Source organism: Diabrotica virgifera, chromosome 5, assembly GCF_917563875.1.
Source record: "Diabrotica virgifera virgifera chromosome 5, PGI_DIABVI_V3a".
Lineage (NCBI taxonomy): Eukaryota > Metazoa > Arthropoda > Insecta > Coleoptera > Chrysomelidae > Diabrotica > Diabrotica virgifera.
Window position 1 is genome coordinate 183,488,843 of NC_065447.1, and position 12,391 is coordinate 183,501,233.

The 12,391-nt window shown below is 31.5% G+C and overlaps 1 protein-coding gene across 1 annotated transcript in view; it reads right to left on the reverse strand.

Moving 5' to 3' along the window:
• Positions 1 to 12,391, reverse strand: part of LOC114333149 (venom carboxylesterase-6-like) — a 92,073-nt gene that overhangs the window by 35,903 nt on the left and 43,779 nt on the right. Inside the window, exons 6-7 of the mRNA XM_028282975.2 lie at positions 7,570 to 7,763; positions 4,606 to 4,798 (exon numbers count right to left, since the gene is read on the reverse strand). Of these exons, the coding sequence (XP_028138776.1) occupies positions 4,606 to 4,798; positions 7,570 to 7,763 (387 nt within the window). The remainder of the gene's footprint in view (positions 1 to 4,605; positions 4,799 to 7,569; positions 7,764 to 12,391) is intronic.

The window sequence follows — 12,391 nt, forward strand, 5'->3', positions numbered from 1 at the left end:
AGAATATAACGTTACTCAGAATGAGGTAGTCAACTGTGCAGAAAAGAACCTTGCGGCACAGAAACGTCACTTTGCGGCACAGAAACGTCACTTTTCTGCACACTAATGTCAAATATCTTATACTGTGAGGAAATATCAAGTTTGCTAACATAAAACCGTGCAGAAAAGTGCCTTTTGAATAGTGGTTGTAGAAGAAAATATTTTAAAGCACTAGTGCCTTAAAGTGGCATTTTTAACGCTCGTATGGAGTGCTAAAAATTGCATTTTTAACACGGTTGCAGAAAAAGATAATTAAATTTTGTATGATATACGACTGTTTAAAAATGTTTTAAATTGTTACCGTTTCTGCAAAATACCAATAAATAAAAAAGAAGGGGCAAAATAAGCCTATTTTCTTCAATGTTTTTCAACCACTTTGGTTGCACAGAGAACCTTCGTAATTCGCTTAAAAAATTCTTGATTTTGCATAACAATTCTGCAATCTAAATTTTTTTAAAAAAGTTTAAATTTTTAAAAACCTTCTGAACAAAATATAGACTATTTAAAAGGTTGCTAATTTTTTAACATATAAACAGGCGCTTTATCTATCTAATACACCTAACATAATTAAAATCGGATTATTTAAGCAGCCTCACTAATGTTTAAAAGTTATAAACAATTTTTTGGCTTATAAACAAATTAATTTTGTCGCCAGGGGGGTGCAACGGCCTGCTATATTTAGATGGACTTACCCAAGCCTTTTTAAGTCTTTTGACCCGTAGAACACGAATTTTTTGGGTAACAGTTGATCCGGATGTCGATAAGATTGTTATAAACAAAGAACTTGAGGAATTGCATAATAGCGATTTTTCGTAAAACACCACATTTTTTCTGTATTTCTTGAGTAATTCTAAGAAAAAAGTGTTCTTACAAGTTTTTTCGTAGGATGCATAGTTTTCGAGATTAACGCGGTTAAACTTCCAAAAAATAGAAAAATTGCAATTTTTGAACCCGAATAACTTTTGATTAAAAAATAAAGTGGCAATTGAGGAGTTTGCTGTAAGAAGGTTGCAGCTCCATCTTTAGACCGTTTTGGGTGGAAACTTATGCCATAATTTAAAAAAATTGGCGGATTGACTGGTATAAGAACGATGCAAATCCGATAATAAATAAAGGAATTATACGTCTTTATGGATCTGCCTCTTCAGTCATTGCGTGCAAGAAGGGTGCAGCTCCGGACCTGCATCCTTTTTGCACCAAACGATTGTGAATGTTCGGTGATTTTCGTAGAATGCAAGGTCATCTTCTATTGACGCTGGGCCGTCAGGGCAGCTGATTTGTTTTAACTTATTTGTCGCTATCATTACTGCGTGGCTTTAAGGTAGATGAAGGAAGGATGTGTTTGCCCGTGTGTTTAATGTTTTATTTTTTTATGAATGCTATTTTGTGACATCAACCTGTTTCTTTTTACTGATTTTTTCTTATTTGTGTAAGAGGAAAACCATAGTTGTTTGATTGTTGTAACCGAATAAAGAGTTTTGTTGGGAATTTGTTTTTTTTTTTTCTCAAAAATGGTGGTAAAGAAGCATTATTTCACGTGTTTGGTGCAAGAAAGATGCAAGTCCAACCATTTTTCAATTTTTTTTCTTATTTTTTCAAAAATTATCTACTTCAAAATAGTCTCAAGTATTGACTAAATATGTTTGTCATCGATTGATATTATGTCTTTCGGGTTAAAATAAAAACTTTTATTGAAAAACAGTTTTTTTCAATTTCCCAAAAATTACCAAATATGGAGCTGCACCCTTTTTACAGCAAACTCCTCAATTATGCTTACAGCATTTGAAAGTATAAGTCAAATTATACCGGTTTTGATTATTTGCGTTGATAAAAATTAATTTTGTTGTTGTTAAGCAAAGCTATTTGTTTATAAGCCAAAAACTGTTTATAATTTTAAGACATTGCTAAGGCCGCTTAAATAATCTGATTTTAATTCTGCAAAGTGTATTAGATAGGTAGGGCGCCTCTTTATATGTAAAAAATAGCCAATTTCTAAATAATATACTTTTTGTTCAGAAAGTTTTTAAAAAATTTGAACTTTTTTAAAAAAATTATATTGCAAACTTATTATGCAAATTGATTTTCGATTGAATGATTTTCGATTTTAATGAAATTTTAGTGAAAAATGAAATTTCGATTTTAATGAAATTTGGTAGACGCCTTCACTATGCCATAAAAATTTTCTAAGCGAATTACTGAGGTTTTAAGTGCCACCGAAGTGTTTAAAAACCTAAAAAAATAACAACAGGCTTATTTTGCCCCCTTATTTTGTATTTATTGCTATATTGCAGAAAGGGTAATACTTTAAAGACATTTTTAAGGAGTCATGTATTATACAAAATTCAATTATCTTTATTTTATCTCAGTACGACTTTGTTCCAAAACGAATCGTAAGTTATATGCAAAAAAAATAGAAAAAAATCGATGTTTTTCGAAATTTTTAAATATTTTAATTTTTTTATTATTAAAATCCACAAGGAAAAGAAAAAGTTTTCCTGTAGTTGGCTGTATACTATCAATCACAAAATTGAAAAGAAATCCTTTGTAAAACGTATAAAATTTTTTTATTAAAAATCCCTTAAAAGGGCTACATCACAACAAAATGTTTTCGATTTTTATAAAAAAGTTGCCATTAAGTCATTGAAATGTGATCAACTCAATTTGGATCCCACGTGTTGGGAAACCTGTATACTTTACCTTAGGGCATTATCCTGTTTGCCATGTGACCATCACAGGCCTTTTTATTGAAGTATGCACTTTTAAGGCATCTATATTTTATGTAAAGGGTTTTTACCCAGATATTTTTCTTTTGTGGCTCAGCTAGCATCCAGTTTATCGAACACTGATGATGATTTTTTATAAAAATCGAAAACGTTTTGTTGTGATGTAGCCCTTTTAAGGGATTTTTAATAAAAAAATTTTATACCTTTTACAAAGGATTTCTATCCTATTTTTTTTATTATTGTTCCGGGCATATTTGAGAAGAAGCATAAGTCAATTATTATTACTGAAGTTGTCACCTAACTTTATCTGCAAAAATCTGAATGCCACCTCTCACATCCAAAAATAAACGTTTTTTCACAGATCAGCCCTGGTCCATGTATTATTGACAAAATGACCTTTACAGTATACAGGGTGTTTGAAAAAGAATCGACCATAGCTTAACCTTAGATTCCCGAGCTTAAAATAGGTCGATTTAAGCTAACTTACCTTAGTACGAAAGTTAATAATAACCGAAATACAGGGTGTCACAGTTAAAGTTTTGTTTTATTTATTCTTGAATATTTCCTGGCAGGCATCAGAGCACAACACGAAATTTGGGAGGCGGGGATTTTTTGGGACGAGAAGTCTAAATTCGCCACCAAAAATGATGTATGGGCCATTCCACGAACATACGCCTGTTTTGGATTAATTCGACAACGAATATTTTACTGTGCAACATAAGAAGTACGAAAGTAAATGGCGCTAATAATTATTCCAATAAACAAGAATGTAATTTGCAATTTACTTTCGTTCTTCTTATTTTGCACAGTAAAATATTCGTTGTCGAAGTAATCCAAAACCGGCGTATGTTCGTGGAAGTGGGTATATTACCCAGATTCGCCACATAAGTCTTTCAGCGCTGATTTAATACGTTCAATTTTTTTATCCTCCACTCTATATACTTTTTGAATCAAAAATTTTGTCCTCCTAATATTTTTACTTACATTAAAAAAGGTATACTAAATTTAAATCGCTAAACTGAACTGTTTTCGAGATAAACGCATTTTAAATTTGCGATACAACATATTACTTGCACAATATCATTGTCGTTACACACCAAAAAAATAAACTTAAAACCATAAAAATATCCAAAAATGTATAGCAAATATCTTCAAATGCAATTTGCAGTGCAATAACATAAATATGAGAACTTGCATAATTATTATGGTTTCAAGTCTTTTTTTTTTCGGGTGTAACAACATGCACCGCAGATTTAAAATGCGTTTATCTCGAAAACAGTTGCGTTTAGCGAGATGGATATAGTATACCTTTTTTAAGTAAAAGTACTTAGAGAACAAAAGTTTTGATTCAAAAAGTATGTACAGTGAGGGATAACAAAATTTAAATTATTATATCACCGCCGGAAGACGTATGTAGCGCCCTCTGGGTAGGTTATACATAATTTTTGGTGGCGAATTTAGATTTCTCGTCCCAAAAAACCAGCTGCCCACCAAATTTCGTGTTGTTATCTCATGCCTGCCAGGAAATATTCAAGAATAAATAAAATAAAGGTTTAATTTTGATACCGTGTATATAAGTTATTATCAAATTTCGTACTAAGGTAAGTTAGCTTAAATAGACCTATTTTAAGCTCAGGAATCTGAGGTTAAGCTATGGCTCATTCTTTGTCAAACACCCTGTATAGTATGTGTATAAATTGTACATACTATTTATACACATACATACACGTATGTATATGTGTGTAAATAGTATGTACTATTATTACGTATATTCGATACACTTATCTCTACTAGCCAACAAAGAGGGTTCGACTGTATTAAATGTTAATTATTGCAAACTTACCCGGATAATAAATAGCTTCTTCTGAATTGTAGCCTATTAACAAAGGTATATCCGAAAATTTTCCATCCATAAAATCTTTGTGCATCGGGTGATATATTAAGGCACTATCACTATCACTATCCTCGATAACTGGTAACCATACATTATAGATGAATATCGATTGGACGGGATCGTTTATAGGTAAATGACGTAACTAGAAATTGCAAAGTTAATGTTTATCTGGCTATTTCTTAAATCGGTTTGGAGTGAGTTATATTAATATCTTTTGAGCATCTTGTGAAAAATTAGAGAAGGTTTACCTAGATACGATATAGGTGGGTAGAGTAATTTTATAGTGTAGCAAGATAAATAAAAACTAGCATATTAGAAATTTAGATGCCAAAATATATTGTCTATCATATCTTGAAAAAGTATTGGAAGAAGTTTAGTAGAGAATACAGTCGAGCTTCTATTAAAAACACACACACAAAGATATTTATAAGATTGTACACGATTGATGAGAAAGACCAGTATAAAATTGAAAGTGGGAATTGTCTACATGTAACTGGACGGCATGTGAAAACTAAATAGCCAAGCAACTACTTAAATATAGAAGAAATCGCTAAACAAAATAGAATTCCTGAAAAACTCGAGAAACCTGACACATATATAGCACAGGTGATCGTTTATGTAGCTACCTACCTCATAGATTGAATAAAGGGAACTATGCCTAGGATTAGCTTGTGAGTAAATTGGATAGATTACTACAGCCGGTCTTAAGCTCGGTGAAAGTAGGAAGGTTGTACAACAGGCTAACCACCTTATTTGGTAAAAAGATTCATTGTTAGAAAAATTTTTACCAATCCTCGGATCAGGACTGATCACAGAAGATAAACGATGCAAATGAAACGGATAGTCAATATAAGAATCTAGAATCTAAACGGGATATCCAAAAAGATTAATGAAAAGAGGGAGTATTTATTATAATACACAAAAAAGAGTGTAAACATATAATTGCGCTTAAGAAATCCCTGAAAAGGTAGTGAGTAATAGAGTGGCTGTACATTTGGGACCAAAATTAAAATACTCATATTTTTTTGACTAAACAATGACAAGCATGCTAAAACGAAGCAATTATTGAAATAATTAAGATGGGAGCTTCAAGAGAAATATTAGTTTTCTTAACGGAATTATAAGAAAAGGTAACAACAAAATTATAATCTAATGTGCTAAAGCAGCATAACGTAAAATCGGCGAAAGACATACATCCCAAAACAACAAATTAAGGTTAAATGGGTACTGCTAATCTAAAAAAAAAAATAAATAAATATTGCTCTGAAGCAATTCTTTTAACGATATTGAAGTTGAAATCGAAACGTCAAAATCATACTCATAACAATAGTGGTTAATTGGCATTAATGATTATACACAAATATACGTGAAAAAAATATACAGGAAGGACGGAATCGATTTTAGAATGCATAGTAACCAAACAGCTCTCAAATCTAAAAAGTCAAGGCTTCTTCTTCTTATGCCACTCCTATCGGAGATTGGAAATCATCAAGGCTACCCTGACCTTGTTAGGTCAAGTCAAGGCTTAAGTGGAGTGAATCTTTAAGGGAAATCAATTTAAGATTTCATCGCATTATTTACGGAGTATTCAGTTGACTTTCTTTAAATAAATACCGTATAGACAAGACAAAAACGGCGGGTTCGTTGGAAAATATATTCCCATGATATTTCTTTGCATAATCACATTCGTGAGACACCCCAGAGTAAGGTTCAAGAAGTCGCCTACGCGAAAAGTGGTCCAAATTAAAAAAAAAATTTTATTCAAATTGCTAAAATAAATTGTTTCGCTCCCGACAATTTTTTTTGGGGTTTTTGGACTATTCTGGACAAAAAAAAGTCTTCGGTAATTTTTCTCCAAAGTTGATAGTTTTCAAGTTATAAGCAATTTAAAATTTGAAAAACTCGAATGCGGCCATTTTTCAGACTTTATAAATAACTCTGTTAAAAATTAATATTATGAAAATCAGAAAGTGACTAAATCAAAGGTTAAAGCCCCTCTTCATGATCCTGAACAAATGTGTGTCATTAATTTATTACTTAACTGTTATTTTTAACAGAGTGCGAGTAAGATGCACCATTGACTGTCGGAATGGCATCTCTCTCGCACTCAACATTAGCTCACCATAGCTTCGTAATAAAATAATGACAAAAATTCCTTCAGGACCTTGTAGGGTGGCTTTAATCTTTGATTTAGTCGCATTCAGACTTTCATAGTAATAACTTTAAAATCGCCATTTTTCGTTTTTCTCAATTTTAAATTGCTTATAACTCGAAACCGATCAACTTTAGAGAAAAATTATAGAGACCTTTTTTGTCCAAAATGGTCCAAAGAACCTAAAAAAACTGTCTTGGTCGAAAATATTGATTTTTGAAATTTGATCAAAAATTGTTAAAAAAAATTGGACCACTTTTCACGTTGGTGCCTTCTTGAACCTTATTCTGAGATGTCTCACGAATGTGATTAGGCAAGGAAGTACAGCCCTACTCTACCAACAGAGAAGTAAACCAGAAGAGACTCAAACAACGCGTGAACCAGCTCCAGTCTGGACACTATATGTATGTTTGTATATCCCGTTAATAATATAAATCGTTTAACGTCGAATCAATGTCGTTATGTTAATTATTTTTAATATTTTATCCATGCAATTTAAAGGTATTTTGAAACATTTATGTGGCCACTTCCATATACTGATGCTTAGACGTATGCTAAAGTGCTATTATCTGCTTATTTTTATGTTCCCACTGGTAGTGGTCTGATGGGACTGAAACCATTTTCATGTATTGGTAATGGATAAATTAAATTGGATGATTTAAAAAACTTTATTAAAAAGTTTAACTACCGTTTTACATTCGAGGTTTTTACTTCAATAATAAATGAAATGGCGATTGTTCTTAGTGATTTATTATTCTTACCTTTATGGCATTAGATAATCTAGTAAGTTTTTCAGGCGTTTGTTTTCGCAATAACGCTACTAAGGCTTCCGAATTTCCCTTAAAAGAAGAATCAATTAGTGTAGCCAACTCATCTGCGTACTTCTTTGGACTAGATTGGAAATATTGCGGACACAGAGGAGATCCACTTTCTGAGATAACCGCTCTAAATAATCCTGTAAAAAACACGTTTGCTCATAAATAAACAAAAGTTTTTTTAAAGTTATTTTTAATAAATAGAAAATATTAAATGAGAAGTATTCGTAAGGGGGTCTATATATTTGCGTAAATAACAAACAAGAATAAAAAACCGCTGAACACCGTAAAAATGTGTGGCGCATAAAATATTCCAGCTACAAAAAACTGATAAGAATATAACGTGGCCCGAAAATGTATTATTTTATCGCCAACGGTCACTAAAGTCATTCATTACTGTACTCATTTGACGCCATTTGCGGCAGTAAAGTAACACTTTATTGTACTGAAAGAAGAATTTTAATTTACCTGCCGCGATTAATCAAAATAAATTGAGATTGAATGTAAGTGTTCGATGGCTAATCGATAATTAATTTGAGTGAACTTAAAATTTATTTACTTTAATTATTAAAAATATTGTACAAAATTTACGTTATTATTAATTATGTCAGAAAGTGAACTTCTGTAGTATATTGCAATTATATTTATAAAATATTAATCACAATTTTACAGATTTAGTAATTAGGTAGGTACTTATTCAATATTGATAACAACTATAGATTAAACATCGAAATCGGCCATCATGCAAAAGCTTTATGTAACTGTCATCGTCATTACTGTCATACGAAATTTTTATTTTGTCTAAAATTATAAAATTCTTAAATCTTTTAAGTTTTGTAATAATGCAAATACAAATTGTATATTATAAAATGGTGTTTTTGTTAATTCGATTATATGTATATAGGACGGTGACAGATATTAATGATTATTTCATTCATAGGAGATTCTGACCAATAGAAAGCTACAGAAATCTAAATTAAACTGACAATTTTTGATCATTTCCCGTCGTCAAGTATATAACGTCAGATGCCCTTCGTTGCTATGAAAAAATACATTCCGTGACATTAATGACAATTATTGTTTTAAAAATTATAAAAGTGATCACTTTCAACCGTAAAATATTTATAACAACTGTGTGTTTAATTGTACTAATTTGTACTAATTACAATAAAATTTTGGTTTTGAACAGTTTTATTTCTGAAATAATCGCAACATATTGCACTCGATCTCTAAAATTAATATAGAATTTTTTCCCACGTGACACTTTGACATAGTTTCATAATTTGAAATTAAAACTGTCAAAGTGTCACTCGGGAAGAATTCAATAATTTTAGAGCTCTTGTGCAATTACTACTGATAATTTGTTAGCAAATATATTTATTTAGATTTTCTACTATTCATCAAGGGAATAGCAACTGCGCTGCCGGAGGCTACACTTCATAAATATAACCTAACTATTAACGGTATTTTTAATTTTTGGTATTTTATTTTAAGTGTTACAATTTGTTTAATCTAACAATAAAAAACTGAAAACGTTTGTTTTCTATACTTCCACAAAATTTATTATATCTAAGTGACTACAGCTGTTTCGGCGGAGTGCCTTCCTCAAGTAATATAGTTTACAATGTGTTTGCCTTTTTAATCTTCAACTGAAGAGGTTGAGGAGTGGGGAGCTGTTTGTCTCGAGTTGGTCATTCAGAATTATATCTGTATTTTTCAGTTTATTAATTTCCATAGATTCTAAAAAAGATAGCTTAAGGCCTTTATTTTGAATATGTAGAATTTTAAACTCTTCATTGAAAGAATGATTATGATCTAGAAGGTGAAGTGCGTATGTAGAAGTGTCTGTTTTTCTATTGTTGAATGCCCTTTTGTGTTCTGCTATCCGTTTGTCAAAAGTTCTGCCAGTTTGACCGATGTACGTTTTCGGACAGTCACCACAAGTTAGTTTGTACACACCACTCTGTAGTTGCTTTCTCTTTCGGCTTTTATTGTTCTTAATATATTTGCTTAAGTTGTTGTTAGTTCTGAAAGCTGGTGTTATTCCTTTCTTTTTTATGTATCTGGCTATTGTTGTTGTTATCTTGCCAGTATATGTGAGAGAGCAGAAGGTACTGGGTTCTTTCTGTGGTGGTGGATACACTAATTTCAGGGCTTTCTTATGGAGTTTTTGGTTTAAAATTTTGTTAACTGTTTGTTCGTTATAGCCGTTGTTTACTGCTATTTGTTTAATGATGTTTAGTTCTATTTCGAAGTTATTTTTTGTCATGGGAATTTCTGTCAGTCTATGTATCATGCTATGGTAGGCTGCTAATTTGTGTTGTGTAGGATGGGATGATGAATTGTGTATAGTTGTGTCAGTATGGGTAGGTTTATGATATATGGAGAACTCATGTTTGTTGTGTAGTCTGGAAATCGTTACATCTAGAAAGTTTATAGAGTTATTCTGTTCTGTTTCTACTGTAAACTCAATATTATTATGAAGTGAATTAATATATGATAGAAATTGGTCAAGTTGTCTGTTAGTTCCTGTAAAGCATACTAGTATATCATCCACGTATCTCCACCAATATAAGAACTGTTTAAATACGGGATGTTTAGAAATTGTTGTTTCAAGTTGGTTCATAAATATATCTGATAGCAATGGGCTTAGAGGATTACCCATAATAAGTCCTGCACTGTTGTTTGTGTATATTTGATTATTGAATACTAGTATGCTTTACAGGAACTAACAGACAACTTGACCAATTTCTATCATATATTAATTCACTTCATAATAATATTGAGTTTACAGTAGAAACAGAACAGAATAACTCTATAAACTTTCTAGATGTAACGATTTCCAGACTACACAACAAACATGAGTTCTCCATATATCATAAACCTACCCATACTGACACAACTATACACAATTCATCATCCCATCCTACACAACACAAATTAGCAGCCTACCATAGCATGATACATAGACTGACAGAAATTCCCATGACAAAAAATAACTTCGAAATAGAACTAAACATCATTAAACAAATAGCAGTAAACAACGGCTATAACGAACAAACAGTTAACAAAATTTTAAACCAAAAACTCCATAAGAAAGCCCTGAAATTATTGTATCCACCACCACAGAAAGAACCCAGTACCTTCTGCTCTCTCACATATACTGGCAAGATAACAACAACAATAGCCAGATACATAAAAAAGAAAGGAATAACACCAGCTTTCAGAACTAACAACAACTTAAGCAAATATATTAAGAACAATAAAAGCCGAAAGAGAAAGCAACTACAGAGTGGTGTGTACAAACTAACTTGTGGTGACTGTCCGAAAACGTACATCGGTCAAACTGGCAGAACTTTTGACAAACGGATAGCAGAACACAAAAGGGCATTCAACAATAGAAAAACAGACACTTCTACATACGCACTTCACCTTCTAGATCATAATCATTCTTTCAATGAAGAGTTTAAAATTCTACATATTCAAAATAAAGGCCTTAAGCTATCTTTTTTAGAATCTATGGAAATTAATAAACTGAAAAATACAGATATAATTCTGAATGACCAACTCGAGACAAACAGCTCCCCACTCCTCAACCTCTTCAGTTGAAGATTAAAAAGGCAAACACATTGTAAACTATATTACTTGAGAAAGGCACTCCGCCGAAACAGCTGTAGTCACTTAGATATAATAAATTTTGTGGAAGTATAGAAAACAAACGTTTTCAGTTTTTTATTGTTAGATAAAATGAACTTCCATCAAGTAACGGTCGAATCCATCAATTAATTTGTTTAATATTTAAATTAATATACGATTAACTGTTTAAAATATATTTATTTCGTTGAAAACGTAATAATAGAAGTATAACGTCTTACGTGCGTACCAAGTACACACACTATTTTTTCATTAGGATGTAATTAAGCAGGTGTTATGGTTTTTTATGAATGGCGATAAAATTTTGTATGCACTAAGTCAGTACAGACCTTTTATCGAACTCGTCTGTTCGCCTCGCTCGCTAGGCTCGCTCGGCTCATAATATCAGACTCGTTCGGCTCATAATATCAGACTCGTTCGATAAAGAGTCACTTTACTGACTTGGTACATAAATAACTATTTCTACGGCCGTGCTAAAAGAGCCACTTTCACGCACGCATTTCGTTTCCGAAAGTTGCACTTTTCCGCACGGCGAGCGTTGAAAGTAAAATACCTTGTAATATGGCATTATAATATATTTTTTCTACGACCGTTTAATAACATGCTCATTATTCGCTATTTTTTCATAGATAATAGCGCCCATTACTGTACCCGTGAGTAATAATTCATTACTCACGGGTCATTACTCACGGGCTGAAGTTAGATTCAAGTGGCGCATGCCACTTTTAATATTAATCGTATATAAACTGCAAATAAAATTACTTAAACTTGTTTATTTAATACAATAATTATTGTAATTTATACCAATAATTAACTTCGAAAAATTTTTAAAGGAATTTTAACTGAAACAATGTCAGTATATTTTGTACGTTTATATCTTGTTTACTAAAAATTTTGACGTTTATCTTTTAATTTAGTGACAGTGACATTAGCGGATTTTGTTTATGTTAATTGGAATTTACAACTAATATTTTGTTTGTTTTTCAAGTTATATTGTGTTAAATATGTTATAACATATTATGTATAGTTATATATTATTATATTATATATAGTTAAATGTAAATATACATTATAACTATATATTATGAAATACGTCCACAGACAACAGCCATTT